This window comes from Protopterus annectens, chromosome 6.part0 (genome assembly GCF_019279795.1).
Source record: "Protopterus annectens isolate FY-2018-M chromosome 6.part0, PAN1.0, whole genome shotgun sequence".
Classification (NCBI taxonomy): Eukaryota; Metazoa; Chordata; order Ceratodontiformes; family Protopteridae; genus Protopterus; species Protopterus annectens.
The window spans coordinates 801,926,099-801,947,135 of NC_056737.1; the positions used below are offsets into that span (position 1 = coordinate 801,926,099).

The 21,037-nt window shown below is 42.9% G+C and overlaps 1 protein-coding gene across 1 annotated transcript in view; it reads right to left on the reverse strand.

Annotated features, from left to right (window-relative positions):
- Positions 1-21,037, reverse strand: part of LOC122803898 (protein SIX6OS1-like) — a 2,044,062-nt gene that overhangs the window by 1,732,324 nt on the left and 290,701 nt on the right. The window contains exon 3 of the mRNA XM_044073582.1: positions 15,967-16,046. Coding sequence (XP_043929517.1) covers positions 15,967-16,046 — 80 coding nt within the window. The remainder of the gene's footprint in view (positions 1-15,966; positions 16,047-21,037) is intronic.

Below are 21,037 nucleotides of genomic sequence, written 5' to 3' on the forward strand. Positions count from 1 at the left end.
TATCTTTGCTTTCACTTTGGTCTTGGGAAGGAGATAAAGTACCTGTTGTCTGAGTGCTACAACTCTTTCTGTTGGAAGACGTGCTACCATAGAGGCGGTGTCTAGATCTGCGCCTATAAATGTAATATGTTTACAGGGCAACAAGGCAGATTTTTGAAAGTTGACTATAATACCCAGCTGATTGCAAATGTCCAAAGTTAGATCCCTGGCTTGTTGGAGTAGATGCTTGGTGGTGGCAGATAGAAGCCAGTCGTCTAGATAGGGAAACACTCGGAATCCTAGACGCCTCAGGTGAGCCGTGACTAATGCCATGCATTTAGTGAACACTCTGGGGGCTGTAGTGAGACCAAAGGGCAGAGCTCGAAACTGGTAATGACTGTCTCCCAGCCGGAAGCGTAAGTACCTTCTCGATGTCCTGTCCATTCTTATGTGATAGTAAGAATCTTGAAGGTCTATCGAGCACATCCAATCGTCTTTCCCTAAAAAGGGAAGTATAGAATGCAGTGTCACCATTCGGAGCTTTGACTTCTTGACAGATTTGTTTAATTTGCTTTAGGTCTAATATGGGCCTCCAGTCCCTGTTCTTTTTGGCACCAAAAAGAATCTTGAGTAAGCTCCGAATCCTATTTGGACTGCGGGAACTTCTTGGATGACTCTTTTGTGCGACAACTTTTGAATCTCTATAGTTGCTTGCTCTCTTAGATTGGGTGGAACATCTGGGATTGTTCTGTTCTGTGGAACCGGACGGGAAAATGGAATGGAGTATCCTCTGGATATTATTTTTAGTACCCATTTGTCTCTTGTGATAGTTTGCCAGGCTTCTGGGTACATGGATAAACATCCCCCAACTGCCTCCAGAGTAGAGCAGTCTGGCCTCCTTTCAGGAGTGTTGATAAGGGCGTCCGCAAAAGGAATCACGGTCACCCTGGTTCTGCGGGTCCCCCTCTGCCTCTGTGGCGGCATCTACCATTATTGCCTTCCCTTCTGCCCCTCGGGAAGGAATCATCCCATGCGTCCTGGAAAACTCTCTGGGATCTTTTGAACCACATTTTCCCACTCTTCTGGCCTTTAGGATAAGGTGTTGAAGGTACGGAAAAACATACTCCAACAGCAGAGAGAGTTTTTCCTTCCTGCTCACATCGGGTTAGAGTGTCTCTTACTTTGGATCCAAGGAGTGAGGAACATCAAAAGGGGTGTTAGTAAAAGTAGACTTAAAGGGCTCTGCAAAATTGCACAAGCCCATCCAGGAGTGTCTCCTAAGGAAAACTCCAGAACTCGCCACCCTACTCTCTCCATCTGCTGCATGGGATATCAGCATTATGGAGGAGTTGACAATGGAATTTAAAGTGGACAGCTGGGAGGAGACCTTCTCATTCACCCCTGCAGCTAATGTACCTTGTATAGTATCTCCTAGCTTTTTCAGAAGATCTCTTTGAAGCCTTGTAAAATGGGATAGGTAGTTCAGCGACCGGAGTGAAAATGTCCCTGATGAAAAGACATGCTTCCCGTATCTGTCCATCGTTCGAGAGTCTTTATTCAGAGGATGAACAGATGAGGAAGTCTCTGAAAGTTCATTCTTGGTGGCGGCTGCCACCACCATAGCATCTACAGGTACCCCCTTAGTGAGGAAATCCTTTTCCGAAGAAGCTGACAAGAATTTGTTTGGCCTCCGAGGAACTAGTGCCTTTCAACTGACCAGGTCCATTAGCTCATCGCAAGGCAGCGACACCCAGGAGACTGAAAGTTGAGATCCAAAAGCCTTCAGGTACACTGACTCTTCATCAGAAGGGGTGGTGGCCTGCCAGCAGCCTCTCTGCTTCAGGATCTCTAGAATATCTGCAAATGAGATATCATCAGAGAACGACCGTGGGGACCCTTCCAACTCATCGAGGTTAGTGTCTGAAGTGACAGACTCATCTGGGGAGTCTACAGGGCTTCCTCTTGCAAGTTCTCTTCCAAGGTTGCTCCTCAGAAGGATATTCTGGGGAGGCCTCGGAGGAGAGGGGTTCGCCCAATGGGGGATCCTGAAGCTCTGGATCTCTGCTGTCCTGTGGAATGGGTGGTGCTGAGACAGTAGCCGGTGCCTTAGGGGGACGAGTGCTAGTACCCCTCTGTGGTGCTGAATGGGTAGACAACACCCTCCTCATCAGCTCAAAGGCAGATCCTGCCAGCTCTGAAGACTCACTCGGCTCTGAGCAGACAGAGGAAGGCACCAGAATCAGCAAGATTGGCCCCGAGCTAACCCGGGCTGATGCTCCGAGGGGTAGGCTTGGCACTGAAGAAGATCGGGGCCAAGAATCCCCCTCTGCGGCCAACCGGGGAACCCTGGCTCCCAAACTCCCCGGACGGCACCGAGAGAGTCGGAGCAGAAGTAGGCTCTGTGAACACCGAAGGGGGTCTCGGAATAGATGGATCCACAGTAAGCGGTACCAAGCACTCTGGCTCTGAAGGTCCAGCTTGGCTCGGAGGAGAAACAGAAGTGGGTACAATTGGTACAGTAGGCTCTGAGACCAAATGGGTCAGAGACGAGAATAATTTAGTGAGCGCTGGCGACTTCAAGAGTCTGCTCACCACCCGTTCCATGTCATTGTCTGATAAGCTCCTGGTGGACCTGGAAGATAGGGATGGAGAGCGAGATCTGTGCAGAATTGTAAATCTCAGTGTCGGAGAAACCGGTGAAATATCCATGGACCGGCTCTGACAAGAGGTATCTTGCGGCTCCAAGGACTTTGGAGCCGAAGAACCAGGCTTGTCAATTAGTATGACCTCCGACAACTCCGAGGACTGTGGAGCAGAGGAGGTAGTGGCCTTAGAGATTTTTGGTAGCTTGACTGGTGGCTCCGACTGAGCCGATGTTGCAGGTGATTGTCTCTTCTGGGATTTTTCCTTTTTGGAAGAAGAAGAGGAAGAACTATGGATAGCTGCCTCAAAAGTTGGTTTTAAGAGCCCTTTAAGGATCAATTTGTTTCTCCTTTCTTGAAGTACCCTTGCACTGAAAGAATGTACCTCTTCTTCCAGATGAATTCTGCCAAGGCAATAAACACATATGATATGTCCATCAGTGATGATTTTTTGTGAGCACTTCTGGAATTTTTTAAAGCCCGAAGGATTATGTTCCCTCTCTTTGGGGTCTTTGGACATAAGGCTGCAAAAAACAACAACTAAAAAGTTTTAACTATAGAACTATTAAACTATATAACTATTCAACTATTGAATCACAGAACTATTAAACTATTATGGGAAACACGAAGGAGACAGACAACTAGGGAGAAAAATATGGCCTCTAACTCAAATGACCCTATTTCTCAGACAAGACAACAAACTAACTAAAGCCTTCTAACTTAAACGAGTGAAGAGCTCTCTAACTTAAACGAACTACTTAACAACTAGACAGACAGAAAAAACAACCACTACAAGGGATACAAATAGGCCTACTATGCGACGGCCAAAAGCCGAGCCAAAGGCAATAAAACTATAACTATATAACTATAGTGCAATAAAAGGCACAACGATTTAAATATGATAGAATACTAAGCTATCTATAATAAAATAGGAAAAATATAAGAAATTTGTCATCTTAGCCCTGGCCAAGATCAGCACATCCAACCTTGTAAAGCGCCAAACGAGATCTGGGGAATTACACCACTGCATTGTGGGATACCTACTTGCCACGAGACAGGTTTGAGACTTTCAGCTATGTATTCGGCTGAGTCGTAGCTGAGAAATGGCTCCACACCCATCATTGTAAGAATGAAGGCGATATAGGACAACATATATATCATAAGTTTCCTATTTTTTGCTTATTCATACTATTTACTGCACTTTTCTATTGCCTGCCACCTACTTTTATACTGTTTTTATATACTGTGTACTAAACTACACTGTTGTATTGCAATTGTCAGCCTTACTGTGCCTGCTAAATCAAATTTTGTTGTTTTCACTGTTTACAAAGTTTTTTTGCTATTTTCACCGTTTGTTAAGTATTTGTTGGCATTTTTTGCTGTTGCAAAGCAATCTGTTCTGCTTGTTCTGGTTTTCCCACCAAGCAGTGTTAAAATAACTGACTTGTTAGCTGTTTAAAACATTATTTAGAGTCTCCTTGCTGATTTTCTGCTGTTTTAATTTTTTCAGTATCTCACTGCTATTTTTCTGCTGTGTTAACATTCTCTAATGGTTCCCGACGAAACTAGGGTAGCTAGTAGCTGTAGTATAGTCCTGATACAGGTTTTCTGCATCTGGGTCTGTTTGTAGTTGCTGTTTGTTCTGAGCATGTTTTCCAAGCTATCTTGAATTGGAAGGGGCCTTTCTACACTCTAGTGAGAGGATTGTGCAGATATGAACATGTCTGGTGAAGGGTGGTTGGTCTATGGCTTGGAGTAAGCATCCTCATTGGTCCTTCTGAAGCTTTTTAATTTTTTTAAGTTTTTAACTTCTGATATATAAGCCCTGCAGATTTCTGCTTATTTGTGCATCACGCAGCACCTCACACTGCTGCGCAACTGTGCGCCATAGCTGGACAGATTAATTCAACAGTTTTTCCCTTAGATACAGCTGTAGCACATTAGTGTAGCCCTCATCCTTAATAATTTTCCAGTCAAAGAAATACCGCTAGTGAACTGAAACCTATTAAACTAACAACAAAACACCCAGGCAGAAATATCCATCCAGTGAGCTCCTCCTTGATTGATCCTGAAAAGCCCCCCCCCCCCCTTAGTGATAACATTCTTTAACTTAGCACTATGAACAGTTGGACCATCCTTGTTTCTCCTCCCAACCTTGTTGACTTGGGTGTCTTGAAGCAGTGTAGCAAATACCGCATGTACACTGACAAACTTGTAATAATAACTCACTCTAGTACAAAGTGTGAGAGATGTATCTACACCAAGAATTATGAATCCATCCTATCTCACACTCAAAACAGTAACACGTTAGAGACTGTCAACCCACCCACCACTACACATGCACATAGTACCACTACTCATACACATAGTATGCATCTAACACAAAAATCAACATACGAGGAGGTTCTCTCAAAAAAACTACCAAGACACTAGAGCCCTCCAAACCGCAACACTGCTACAGCTAACACAGTTCCCACAACACCCATGACACATAGCAACACCACTGTCTCACCTACCAAGCCCATAAGGCGTAACAATAAAAAAAATAAGTTATGTCTAACCATAACGTTCCATCTGTGTTGTAGATCTTTATTCATTCATTACTGTTAAGACTTTGGTTCCATCCTCAGAACCGACACGGCTGCTACCAAGCTCGGGCCAGCCAAAAACTCTCAGCTAAGACCTACCCACAATGCACCTCTCACAGTCTCTTCAGATCAAGTTTGCCATCATTATAGTATAGAAGTAATAAAAGAGACAGTAGGAGGCTCTGTCTGAGCAAATACCTTAACCAATAAGGAAATCCTAAAGTCCACCAGGAGTCCAGCCAGGGGAAAGGAGTGCGGAAATTAATGAATGAATACAGATCTACAACACAGATGGAACGCTATGGTAAGACATAACTTCTTTATCTGATGTTGTAAATCTTTATTCATTCCTTATTGTTACGACAGAGTCCCCAGCTACTTGAGTCCTGGGTGGCCCTAAGGAAGGACATTCCTGAGCACCCTAGAACCAAAAGATGCTCTCCCCCTGGAGGCCAAATCCAATTTGTAATGAGTGATAAAGGTTTGAGGTCTTGCCCAAGTGGCTGCCACACAGATATCATCCATAGAGGCTCTGGAATGAAAGGCCACTGAAGTAGCCATCGATCTAATAGAGTGAGCCTTTATTCTGGAAGGTGAAGACACCTTGTTCTGGTGGTAAATGAAAGTAATGGCATTTCTGAGCCAAGAAGATAAAGTCATTTTGGAAACAGGCCTACCCAATCTGGGTCTTGCAAAGGCCACAAACAACTGATCCGCTTTTCTGAAAGATTTAGTTTTGTACAAGCAGAAATGAAGTTGCCTATGAACATTGAGGTTATGCAAAAGGTATTCCTCTCTATTTGAATGATGAGGGAAGAAAACCGGTAGGTCAAAAGACTGATTAATGGAAAACCCAGAAATTACCTTGGGCAAAAAGGAGGGGGTCAGTATGCAGGGACACTCTTTCCCTATGAAAAATCAACTAAGGTCTCTTGACACTCAAGGCCTGCAACTCGGATACTCTTCTCGCTGAGGTAAGGGCTACTAGAAGTAGAGTTTTTCAAGACAAAAATTTCATATTGCATGAGTTAGAAGGCTTGAAAGGAGGGCTTGTTAACAACTGAAGCACCAATGTCAAGACCCAAGGCTCTATAGGAGGCTTGACAGGAGGTTTAACAGATAATACTCCTTTCATGAAGGTTTTGCACAGTCGGTTTGACATAACAGAAGAATTGTCAATTCCATTGTGAAAATTTGCAATAGCGGCTAAATGCACAGTAATTGTCGATGCTGAAGCTCCTGGGTGTAATAGCGTAGTCAGGTATTGTAGGATCTTCTGAATAGGCATGGAAAACGGGTCTATGTTATGTTCTTTGGCCCATCTAGAGAATCTAGCCCACTTACTAGAATACATTTTCCTGGTGGAATGTTTGTGTGATGCCAGAAGAATCTCGCGAACAGGAGATGAAATATCAGGTAGCCTGGCAATCATCGGAAGTGCAGAAACCAAGCTATGAACTTGAAGCTGTGGAGATTTGGGTGACTCAGTCCCTGAGGATGAGACAGTAGACCTTGGGATTGATCCAGGATCCACGGGCTGTAAATCAGATGAGGCCATAGGAAAGGGAACCAGACTTGACGGGGTCAATAAGGGGCAATGAGGATCACTGTGCTTCTCAACCTTTGAGCTTTTTGGAGGAATTTCGGGATGAGAGGAAATGGGATAAAGGCATACAACAGACCCGGGGGGGGCCAATCATGCATCAGAGCATCCTTATCAGGGCAAAATAGTTCTGCTTTTGTTGCTTAGGGGAGAAGCAAACAGGTAGCAGCAAGGCCTGCCCCAACGGCGGAAGATCTGATCCACTGTTATAGGACTGAGGGACCACTCGTGAGGCATCAGAATGTTCCTGCTCAGATTGTCCGCAATAAGATTTGAACTCCCGGGAATGTGCGTTGCTATGAGAAAGCAGTTGGTAGCCGTCGCCCAGTGCCAAATTCTCATGGCCTCCCGGCACAGGGGGTAAGACCTGGTTCTGCCTTGTTTGCTGATGTACCAGATGACTGACATGTTGTCTGACTGAACTGCAATGGTCCCGGAAGGAAGGAATATGTGGAACGCTTGCAACGCTAAGAGAACTGTCCTCAATTCCAGAACATTTTATGTGCAAATTGGCCTCCATGGGGGACCAGGTGCCTTGGACTGTCTTTCCCTGGAAATGCCCCCCTCACCCTAACATGGAAGTGTCTGTGGTCACCATGGCCCTGGGCTGGGGAAGGCAGAACGGTCGACACCAAAGATTTGATTCTGGCTTCATCCACCAAAGCATTTCTTTCTTGCAAAGGTTTGTAAGGCGTATCGTGGTTGAGTGGGTGGGTTAAGATCGACCACTGTGATGAAAGGAGCCACTGTACTAGTCTCATCTGCAAGCTCACCAGTGGAACTAAGGTAATGGTTGCTGTAGTACAAGGTGTGCTGGTACAAATGTCTGTGGAAGGGAGACTTGAATCTGGCTTCTTATTTTTGAGAGCCTGTGAGGAGGAAAAGAAGCTTGATAGGACATTGTGTCGAAGATCGCTCCAATGAATTCCAGTGCTCTTGTTGGAGACATTTGTGATTTGTCCATGTTGATCGTGATACCTAAGTGAAGAGCAAGGCCTTGAGGGTAAGAGAGAATGAGAAGATTCCTGGTCGTGGTGGTAAGGAGCCAATCATCTAAATATGGAAACACCTGGAATCCTTGTAGTCGGAGATGAGCTACTACGACTGCCATACATTTGGTGAACACTCTGGGGGCTTTCAAGAGACCAAAGGGCAGTACCCTGAACTGATAGTGATTGGCTCCCAGCCAGAGGCAAAGAAATCTCCGGGAGTGTTTGTCCATCTTTATGTGGTAATATGCATCCTAGAGGTAAATAGAGCACAATTAACATTTAAAAGCACAGACATTCATTAAAATTTGCATATATTGAAACAAATATATATTGTAAAAATATACAACACTACAAAATAAAATGTTAAGTATATCAAACTACATGTTTTAAATTTCAGTGGTATTGTTTTTGTCTAAATTCTAATATTGGTTTAACAGTAATCATATTGTTTAAACCCGGTTTCTTATCTGCATGCAGTCTTATAATCCATTTTTTTCAGCAATATCTAGCTTGTTAATTATGTCTCCCATTCTTAAACTTTTATTTATCACTTCTAAGACCTTAAATTTAAAATTATGTGTTATATCTCTGGATATCTATGCAACATATCTGTACAAATAAGTTGTTTGAGCATCCGGTGAACAAAATTAGATATGAAATTAAATGCCAGGCAACATGTAGAACTACCATGGTTGTTTATCTGGCTACCTGCACACAATGTACAAGTTTTAATGTAGGTAAATATTCAAGGGCATTAAAAGAATGAATCATTGAACATAAATCCGAGATGAGAAGTATATCCTCGAACGCTTTAGTACAGCATAGGACAGAGAAAGATATAACACATGATTTTAAATCTAAGGTCTTAGAAGTGATAAATAAAAGTTTAAGAACAAGAGACATAATTAACAAGCTAGATATTGCTGAATATAAATGGATTATAAGACTGCATGCAGATAAGAAACAGGGTTTAAACAATATGATTACTGCTAAACCAATATTAGAATTTAGACAAAAACAATACCATTGAAATTTAAAACATGTAGTTTGATGTACTTAACATTTTATTTTGTAGTGTATATTTTTACAATATATATTTGTTTCAATATATGCAAATTGTAATGAATGTCTGTGCTTTTAAATGTTAATTAATTCGGTTTTCAATTATATTTTTATAGGATGGCTGTGTCATGTGGTTTTGGTATATAGAGCACATCCAGTTGTCCTTCCCCAGAAAGGGGAGGATGGACTGTACAGTGACCATCCGGAATCTTTGAAGTTTTATGAATTTGTTTAGTAAGCTAAGATCCAGGATTGGTCTTTAGTCCCTGTCTTGTTTGACACTAAAAAGAACCTTGAGTAAAACCTGGATCCTCTCTGGTCTGGTGGGACCGGATGACTCTTTTTCTTATCAGCTTTTCAATTTCTAAGGCTGCAGCCTCCTTCTGACTGGGTGAGACATCGGGGATTCGTTTTACGGGTCTGGGAGTAAGATCGAATGGGATATGATAGCCTCTGGATATTATTCTCTGCACCCACGCATCCGTTGTTATGAGTTGCCAGGCCTGTAGGTGCAGGGAAAATCGACCCCCGACTACTTCCAGAGGAAAGCAATAGGCCTGCTGCTCAGGAGCACTGGAAGAGTCGGCTGGAGAAGGAATCTCTAGCGCCCTGGTTGCGTGGACCCCCTCTTCCCCGAAAGGGGCGTCTTCCGGATAAGTTGCCTCCTCTGCCCCAGGGGGATTGCTCATCACGAGTGTCACAAAAAGATCCTTGGGACTTCTTGAACCACAATTTTCCTCCCCTCTGGTTCCTGGAGTAGGATCTCTGGGGGGTGGAAAAATGTATGCCCACAGCAGACAAGGTCTTTCCATCCTTCTCACTACGTGATAGTATGTCTCTTACTTTGGGACCAAAAAGGGAAGATTCGTCAACAAGCGCGTTTACAAAGGAAGATTTAAAGGGGTCTGCAAAATCACACACAAATGCATCCAAGCATGCTGTTTCATGGCAATGGCAATGCCTGATACGGTTGCTCAGGCTGCCCCCTCAGTGGTGTGAGAGATCAAGTGCATCGAGGAGTTTGAGATGGATTCCAGGGTAGCTAGCTGAGAGGCAACAGTATCACGCACCTCCTCAGGCAGTACCCCAGCCAAAGAGGCAGACATTTCTGAGATTAGGTCTCTATGGAGGCGAGTAAATTGTGCCAGATAATTCAGTGACCGAATGGCAAAGGTCGCTGAAGCGTAGGCTCGCTTCCTCAGTCTGTCCATAGCCCGAGACTCTCTGTTCGGGGGATGAACAGTGGAACTATCTTCTGCCAGTTCTCTCTTGGTGGCCGCCGCCATGACCATGGAATCAACTACAAGCTGCTTGGACAAATTGGGCTGGTCTTCAGGGGTGGATAAAATTTTTTCTGGCCTCAGGGGGACAGGTTCTATGTTGTCTAGGGCCTTCCAAGCACGCTGCACAATAAGCTTAATAAGCTCACTCGCAGGTGCGGTCACCCAGGAAGTAGATGGCCGAGCACAGAAGGCCTGCAATGGCCGAGCACAGAAGGCCTGCAAGAACACCGATTCCTCCAAAGAAGGGTTGGAGGACTTCCAGTCTCCCCTCTGCTTGAGGATCTCGAGAATGTCTCCAAATGAGATGCCTTCTGGGGGAGACCGTGGGGATCCTTCTCCCTCATTGCAATTGGTGTCTTCAGTGATGGATTCCTCTGTGGAATCAAGAGGCTTTTCTTGTACAGTTTCTTCCGGGGTGGCTCCCCAATGGGCTCTTTTGAGGAGGACTCCGGAGAAAGGGTTCCCTTCAAGGAAAGGTCTTGCGGCTCCCATGCTCGGGATCCCAGAGTAGGGGGTTGGGACAGCTGCATGCTAGAGGGGGGCTCTGGTGTCGATGCCAGTGGTGCCAACTGCAGGCCTGTTGAGGCAAGAACCCTCTCCATCACCTGGAAAGCAGGCCCGCCCAAGGAGGGACAGGAACCCGGAACCTAGAAGAACAACCTCGGAACCGGGGTCACACCCCGCCCCGAGGAGCCTGCCGCCAGGTGAGGAGCTCAGAGAGGACTGGTAGCTGCCGGGGGAGCCGTGGCCATAGACAGCACCACCGAAAAAATAGGCGCCGAACTAGGAGCCATGGTGCCAACAGCCCAATCACTGCTCCAAGAGTGCACCAGTTCCAATGGAGCCAGTGCAGCAAGAGTAACCGGTGCTGACAGGGAAGCCTCCGCTGTCAGAGCCAAGGCAGAATGTACCGGGATGGCCATCAGTACCTAAGGCTCTGGGACCTGGCAGGAGGCCGGAGGAGGATATACAGGTGAATATGCCATGAGAGCTTCCATTCTAAGAGGGAAGAAAGACCTAGTGGGGGTGGGTAATTCACTAGCTGCCAAAAGCTGGTCCACAACCCTCACTACATCTTGTTCTGAAAGACTCCTGGTGAATCTGAAGGAAACTGCTGAAGGAGATTCAGGTCTGTCAAGAAATGGACTAAACTGGTGTCCCATAAAGGGGTCATAAAAGGGAGAATATCTGGTTCTGGGAAGGTGTTCGACCTTCGGAACCGACGGTGTCAGTGGAGCCGTATAAGACATTAGCACCCTGGCCGGGAATGGTGCCGATGCAGGTACAGTATTCGGAGCCTATGTCAAAACCAAGGTCGGCACTGAGGGAGATGGTTCCGAAGCCGGTACAGTGGTTGGAGTCAGAATCAAAGGCAGCACTGAGGAAGACAACATGGAGCCTGGTGCTGAAGTAGTCTGCAGCGAAGGCGTGGGAGAAGCCCGTTGTCGACTTGTTTCTGAGGAGGACGGAGATGTCGGAACCAGGTGACTCTGTTTCTCTTTATGTTTCTTCACATCCTTATGCTTAGGAGGTGGTGAGACCTCCGTCCCAGAAATAGCCTCTAAGGAAGGGTGTTTTCATCATACCCTTCAGAATCAGCTAATTCTTATGCTCAGCCAATGTACGGTTGCTGAAGCTAGAACAAATATCACAAGATACATTGATGTGGTCAACGCCCAAACAATAAACACACCAGGCGTGACTGTCTGAGTTGGGCATCTTACGCCCGCACTTATCACATTGTTTAAATCCTAGCATTACTTTATTAGACATCATGGAAAACAACACTATAGTACTAAACTACAATATAACCCAAAACAACAACAGCAAGGTTATAGAAGAACAAGGCTTTTTTTTTAACAGATAGAAAAAACAGGAGTACCAACAATGGTACTAAGAAATACCACAAAGTGGTAGGAAAGGGCCTATCAAAGGCAGAGGAGAGGGACAGTACCAACGATGGTATGAAAAGAGCTACCGAAGATAGAGGGTAAGTTTTAGAAAGCAAGTATATAAGTTTAAAGATGAAAAGATAATCTTTACGGAAAACTGACTAGAGGAAGGTAATTATATAGATAAGTCACAAAAACACTACACTTAGCTTGAGAGAACGCTTTGCATGTCTGATGAGGAACGTGGCAAACGAGACTTGGACAGACTATGAGAGGAGCATTGTGGGCAGGTCTTAGATGAGAGTTTTTGGCTGGCATGAGCTTGGTAGCGGCCGTGTCGGTTCCGAAGACGGAACTGAAGTTCTAACAGTAATGAATGAATAAAGATTTACAACATCAGATCCAACTTTTCTAATCATTGGAGACTCAGTAGTGAGACACATGGATGTCCCACTCACCAGGCTGGACAAGGAGAAAGTCACAGTCAGCTGCCTGGCTGGTGCCAGGATTCGTCAGATCACCCATGCACTCAGGTTTCTCAGCAACAAGTACCATTATGACTCTTGTCATAGTTCATGCTGGAGTGAATGACCTGAGATGTACCTCAATGGACTATATGAAGACAGACATGATTAAGCTCTTGAGTATATATTCCCAGGCATATATGTCCCTAGCCTTGAGCAGCATACTATTCTCACCTAGAATGATGCCACAGTATAAACAAAAAAAATATTGATTTTAATAACTGACTTAGTTTTTGATGTCATTTAAAGGGGATCCAGCTACTGTCAGTCTGGGAAGCCATGGTCAACAAAGCTCACTGCTATGCCAGAGATGGTTTGCACCTGGCACATCCAGGCTTTCAGCTGCTGGCAAAGGCTATTGCCTCCCCCATAGTGCCTTTTTTAGGCAAGGTCTTGAAAACAAACTTACCAACGTGAAATTTGCCAATCATAACAAAAATCCCCCTCCATGGGTCATGATGCGCACAAAGCCTACTTGACCAAACTGGAGACAATCCAAATATTACCAAACACTCTGGTTATGGGGATTTCAATTATCCCACCATCAACTGGGAAACCTAAGCTAGCCCTAACTCACTAATGCAAAAATCCTTGACTTTGTTAACTCAAATGCCCTGGAACAATTTGTTGATACCCCGACAAGAGGAGCAAACATACTAGATCTGGTCCTCACTAACATGTCAAACAGATGCACTACAGCAACTGTTGGACCCTCAATAGTTAAATTTGACCACAAATCAGTCACCTTCAAGCTGACACTAACACCAGAACTCACAATGGGCGAAATCAGACTAAAAAACTTCTCCAAGGCAAACTATATTTTCCTAGGTGAAGGTATAAATGCATTCCGAGCCCTATACCCAGCTGGAAGTGATAACTACACCGAAGCTTACACTACAGCTCTGTACAATCACTTGCATAAGTGTATAGACTCAGCTGTACCAGAAAGAATCAAAAAGCCAGATCTCCAAGTAAAAACAAGTCACCTTGCTGGGCATCCAGCATCAACAAACTTTACAATATATGCAAAAAGTTGCTGTCCAAGAAAACAAAGGTGAGACCCCAACAATGGAAACCCTCCTCAGCCTCAACAGGCAAATAGGACAACTTGTCAAATCCTCTAAGGGTTTCTTTGAGAAAAAGTTAGCAAGCACAACCAATGATAACCATAAGGCCTTTTACAGCTACATATGTAGCTTAAAAGGTAGGGTCCAAGCATGTGAAGAGCTAGTGACCAATGGTATCACACACACTGACCCCACAAAGATAGAAAACCTGCTATCGGACAGGTTTGGTGAAACCTTCACCCCTTTTCCCCCTCAAACCTATCATAAACCTTATCCCAAACTCCCCCCACCCTACATATCTGAAGAACAGGTCATCAAGGCCTTGTTCAAGGCAAAAAAATACAGCCTCTATGGGATCAGACAGCATCCCAGGCTATATTCTAAACAGGCTAAAACATGAGCTAGCATCACCATTAAATACCCTTTTCACTCATAGTCTAAGCACAGGCTTTGTTCCTGCAGAATGGAGAACAGCAACAGTTTTTCCCCTCCACAAAGGTGGCCTAGCAACAGACCCGGGAAATTACAGACACAAGTCTGACCAGCCTCATCTGTAAGGCCATGGAACATATCATTATGGACCTCATAAATAAAGAAATAGGTGACCTCCAAATCCTGGATCCTACTCAAGTCAGCTTCATCAAGGGCAGATCCTGCCTATGAAATCTGGTGTATTTGTTCGACAATGTGACCAGGGCCATTGATGAGTGGAAATCTGCGCGCACAGCATACCTCGACCTGGCAAAGGCTTTCAACACAATCCCACACTAAGGCATTACAGATAAGCTTAGCAAACTGAATATAAACCTCTTCGTTGTAAGATGGGTTGCCAACTGGCTCACAAACCAGACACACTGCAAACTGGGTGTAATTATCGAATCCCCAAATGATGCCAGTATATTCTAAGAGGGTCTTACACAAACCAATGACTGGTGTCTTAGTCATGGTCTCAAACTGAATGCAAAGAAATGAATCATCATTCCTCTTCTGCACAAACAATGTCCCTTCACACTATCAAATCAACAACAATACCCTAAGTGCCCAGGAAGTGGTAAGGGACTTGGGATCGCAAGTTGACTGTGACCTTAACTTCGACCACCATGTGTCTACTGTAGTAAGGAAGGCTTTCTACTTAGCACACTTGATTAGTAAAGGCATCTCCTCGACAGTAAAAGGGGTTATAACCCCTCTATACTCGGCACTAATCCGGACTATAATTCAGTATAACGCCCCGTTCGGCATGTACTGTACAAAGCACCAGCAGCAATTGTAGAGACCTCAGAGGTTTCTAACTAAAATCATCAAGTGACTCCAGCACGAGTGGTACACAGGCCGACTAAAGTTCCTGTCACTATACTCTGTATCATATAGACTTCTTAGGGGAGACTTATGCCTGGCTTACAGAGCAATCTCAGATCCAAACCTAATGAACTTGCTACAAATCCATAAATCAGGAGCAATCACAGACCCAAACCTAATGAACTTGCTGCAAATTCATAAATCAAATGGGGCTAGGGCTACCATTTCCAGGGACCTAAATATGTCCGGCGACTTAAATAGGACAGATTTATTTCCCAGTGACTGCCGCATCTTTGGAATAGGCTACTTATTCATGTGAAACACAGCACCTCTATGACACTGTTCAAGAGGAACCTGGACGAGTGGATGGGGCATCGTAAAGTCATACCGGGAATAGCACCCACGACCCTCCTGGACATGGGTGGCCATTACTAAATATAGTCGTGGGAATTAGCTAACATTCTATGGTATTACATTGGGATAAAACGGCTAGGCTTGAAATGACCTACGGGTCGATAGTCTAGTAATCTCCTATGATATATTTACTGAGGTATATCATAAAGGGGGTGTTGTACTCAATAACTGGCCTAACTGATTATGAGTATAAGGGGGGAAATTACCACTTTATAGATGGATGATACTGCTGCATGAAAGATATTTTTAGGCAAAGAAGACATTTAGCGTTCCATCATGGACTCTCAACTCATGAATGCAGATTAATTTCTATGGCAGAGAGTCATTTGTTCACAGAAACTGGTGGCTTCATTAATTTTGTCCATTAGCAATGATCAGCAGGTTGGCCTGGTTCCCCTGTATGAGCCCAAACTGTTCACATCTCAGGTAGATGGCACACTCTGCAATGTCCTCATATTTCTGTAGAGATATACTGCAGAAAGTGAAAAAGAAAATAATGTGGTGCAATTTGATGTACTTGAATTTAAAAAAAAAATGTTCTTTAGTCATTCATCTACATTACAAATCATGAAGATGTTAATGGTATCATTTACTATCTAATCTAGGTCTTTTATTGTGTACCTGCTTTTCACTTTCGATGGATGAAAGCCTTCTGGAATTGCTTTCAACAATTTTTGACTGCTGCAGTGATTTTTCTTTCTCTATAACGTTAAAAATGTACTATGTATTAATAATTTTCTGAAATTTTAAAATGTACATTTAAGGCTGCATCAATAATCAAGAAAGTAAACCTGCTTGTAATACTTATTCTGGCAGTACATCCTTCAACATAAAGCGGTTTGCTGTTGCATGCCATAATATCATCATATGGGCACAACCTGCAATGCCCTTCCCCCATTGGCCAGAAACCATAAAGCCCTACTTCTGACTCGCTGTGCTTTACAGAGAAATCTCCAGTATTAAGCAAATGTTGCAATTCACACAACAGCTTAAGTCACCTCAGTCCTTTTTTTTTGTCATACTGAAAACAACAGAAAGGGAAGTGTAATAAAGAAAAAAAAATATCTGGTATAACAAACACTATTTAAATAAATACAAATACTGTGTAACACATTTATAATACAACCACAAAATATCTAGAATTTTTTTTTAATTGTTTTATTTTGTAAAATTGAGACACATAATTATGCAACGGTTCAACAACATTGGATTTCTATGGCCACAGTTGTATTTTCCATACAAATTTAACTTACCTGTCCTGCAGCCTATAATCTTTTGACCCTGTTAATATTATGCAAGCATTTTATAACTGTTATCTTTAGGCAAATCTCACCATCTCTATATCTCCCTCAGCTCTTACCACTACCTCCAAACTTCTGTGGTCTTCTTTCTCAATCCTCCTGGTCCATGTACCCATGCACCCTGTACACTGCTTCCCTATCTCCCTCTTCCTCCCCCTGGTTTACAAGCCCTTAGGAGCTCCAAAACACAGCTGTCACTTTGCTGTTCCAACTCTTAACGCTGGCCCATTCCTCTTTAACTTCCTTATTATTTCACTTTATCACACATGGCCATATACAAAATCCTATCATCTGTTCCTTAGTCTAACCCACACTTATTCTGCTGACCACTAATAGGGCAAACAAGTATGTAAGCTCCACCTTTCTTCTATATCTTTTCCCATCTCTGATACTTTGCCTCCCTCAAAACATCTCACTTTCTGAATGCCATCTTACTGTGTCTGTGCAGGAGCAACAAATGAAAACTATGCACTTGTTTGATTATTCCTCCAACACATTCTCAATAATTCAACTTCTCACCATTTCAAAACATTTAATAACACCATCCCTGCCTAAGTCAATGCAAATTCTCACTCAATCTTTCTCATGGCTCACCCATCTACTGCCATCTTTCGTATCCCTCTTTTCACCAAAAGCTCTCCCATAACACCCAGAGAGATACTCGAAACATGCATCTTACACTAGCCCAGCATAATCATCCAGTTGACAAATCATTCAGTATCTTGGTTAATGACCATTTTTATGACCAATCCTTATCATTCAGGAACATGCCCAGCACGAATGTGGTATGCCTTCCGAGTTAACAACACGTTCTATGCAGGTTGCTTCAAATCCCTATCCCTACACTCTGTCTCTTAGAGACTGTTGAATGGCAATATATGTGTTTAGCATACTAGGCATCCCAGGATTCTGCTCTGATATACCTATTGCATATCTACAAAACAAGTGCATCAGAGTTACCCGATCCAGGGACTGAAATCTTGTTTGGGACATAAATAGTACATGCTGGAGGAACAGATATGTGTCTCAGAGGATACCCCTTCTCTGGAACAGTCTTCCCATTCATGTGAAGTAGAGTTCTTCCCTGACATTTTTCATGCATAACCTGGACCAGTGGAGGGGAAATTGGAAATTCACCACCTGTCTGTCTACAATATACTATACCCTATCTTACACATATCCCTAACAATAACCTCTAGGGCATCAAACCTGCTGGCTACATTGGGATGCATGTCTAGACTTAAAAAGGTCCTTGGGATCGTTAGCCTATTATATACTTATGAACCTACAGAAGCAGAGAAAGTTAAGAATGGGAGAGGGTAGTGGAAGGGAAGTTACACAAGTGTGAGTGTGTGTGTGTGTGTGTGCCTATATATATATATATATATATATATATATATATATATATATATATATATATATATATATATATATATATATATATATATATATATGTGCAGCTATATGTAGATATATATTCTTTAGGTAAGGAATCCATTGGATGCAAGGGAAAGGCTGACAAACATGGAGATCCAACATCCCTTGGCAGTACTCTCTTATCAAAAATTCCATAACAATTACCTCTTATAAACAATGCACCTGCACTACTGATCATGCTCCAACTAGTTAGGCATCCTCTTCAACCTCAATAAATGCTAACCCCAAACTATAATAGTCACTTACCTCCCTCCAACAAAAAACACTACTAAGTTCAAGTCTCTGCTTTCCAAGATTATAGACCCTTGCCAACTAAAAAAAGCATTTTAGTTTTTGTTGATGTCAGTATTAACCTACTTAATTCAAAGTTCTTATCAGAAACACAGGACATACTAACAAATCCCCAAGATCTAATAAATACTCTAAAAAAGGTGCAACTGGACTCCACTTAAGCACCTGTCCCTAGATGTCGCAGCAGAACATGTAATCGATACCTTCCTTAGCATTCTTAACAGACTGGCGCCTCCTAAAACAGTCCAGTCAAAGGTAAAATATGCACCATGGCTAACCAACGAAACATGAACCCCCCCCCTTAAGCTAAGAGACAAGAGACTTGGCAATTACGGCATACTAACAAAACTCAACCAAATCAATTAGCATATCAGCAAATCAGGAATAAAGTCAAACACCAAATCAAATTAGACAAAAAAATATTACTACACAAACCTACAATGGAAACATCAAAGAAATACACAAAAATGTTGGAATTCAATCAAAAATTTCCTTCATCCTGGACAAGCCTCAACCCCTCCTCTTAATATACCAGTTAGCACAGTCACCATTGCAGAACAATTTAATACTATAAATATTTCACGGAAAGCATTCTGTCTCTAACCAGAAATAACCAACCCTATCTATCATCGCCATCCAAACCATCAAACGATAATCACAACACATTCTTATTCCAACCTGTCTCCACAAGTACCATAGAAAAACTACTAAAGAAAATGAAATCCACCACAATAGCAACTGACAAGTTACCATCAGAATACCTAAAATTAGCAGCAGAAGCCATTTCCTACCCTGTGTCAATACTTATTAATCAGTCAATCGCTGAACAATATCCTATCATTTGTTCCTTAGTCTAGCCCACACTTATTCTGCTGACCACTAATAGGGCAAACTAGTATGTAAGCTCCATCTTCCTTCTATATCTTTTCCCAACTCTGATACTTTGCCTCCTTCAAACATCCCCTTTCTAAATGCCATCTTACTGTGTCTGTGCAGGAGCAACAACTGAAAACTATGCACATGCTTGATTATTCTCAGCCCCCAAGCATACACTCCAAGCATACTTCAATGTTCTGTCCTCCAACATCTTCTCAATAATTCAACTTCTCAGCATTTCAATACATTTAATAACACCGCCCCTGCCTAAGTCAATGCAAACTCTCACTCCATCTTTCTCATAGCTCTCCCATCTACTGCCATCTTTCTTATCCCTCTTTTCACCAAAAACTCCCCCATAACACCCAGAGAGATACTCCAACCATGCACCTTACACTAGCCCAACATAATCATCCAGTTGTCAAATCATTCAGTACATTGGTTAATGACCATTTTTATGAGCAATCCTTATGATTCAGGGACATGCCTAGCATGACTGAGGTATGCCTTCCGAGTTAACAACACGTTCTATGCAGGTTGCCTCAAAGCCCTATCCCTACCCTCTGTCTCTTAGAGACTGCTGAAGGGTGATATATGTATTTAGCATACTAGGCATCCTAGGATTCTGCTCTGATACACCTCTTGCATATCTGCAAAACAAGTGCATCAGTTACCCAATCCAGGGACTTAAACCTTGCTTGGGACATAAATACTACATGCTGGAGGGACAGGTATGTGTCTCAGAGAATACCCCTTCACTGGAACAGTCTTCCCATCCATGTAAAGCAGAGTTCTTCCCTGAAATTTTTCATGCATAACCTGGACCAGTGGATGGGAAATCAGAAATTCACCACCTGTCTGTCTACAATATACTATAGCCCTAGCTTACACAAATCCCTAGAAATAACCTCTAGGGCACCAAACGTGCTGACTACATTGGGATGCATGTCTAGGCTTAAAAAGGCCCTTGGGGTCGTTAGCCTATTATGTACTTATGAACCTACAGAAGCACGGAAAGTAAGAATGGAAGAGGGTAGCAGAAGGGAAGTTACATAAGCGCGTGCGTGTGTGTGTGTGTGTGTGTGTGTGTGTGTGTATATATATATATATATATATATATATATATATACATACACACACACAAATATATATATATATATATATATATATATATATATATATACATGGGTCTACTTGATATGGCCGACATTTCAGAATGTCGAAAACCATATGGCCGAGACCATATGATCATCATTCGAAATGTCGATCATATAAAAATAAAAAAAAAAATAAAAAAAACACAACAAAATCTTACCTTCATGCTCTGCCACCCAGACCCACCGGAACTTAAATATACCAACTTGAGATTGCACTACAGTGCAGAAGATGGAAATCTTTCCATTCTGTGCTGTTTGCAAATGCCGGTTCCGCAGGGTCGACATTTTGAATGTCGATCATATGGTCTTTATATATATATATATATATATATATATATATATATATATATATATATATAAAAGTATCCATTGGATGCATGGGAAAGGCAGGGGATGGTAAGGGTAAGGCTGACAAATATGGAGAACCAACATTCCTTGGCAGTACTCGCTTTCTTATTAAAAATTCCATAACAGTTGCCTCTTAAAAACAATGCACCTGCACTAGTGATCATGCCCCAACTAGTTAAGCATCCTCTTCAACCTCAATAAATGCTAATACCAAACTATAATAGTCACTTACCTCTCTCCAACAAAAATTACTACTAAGTTCAAGTCTCTACTTTCCAAGAT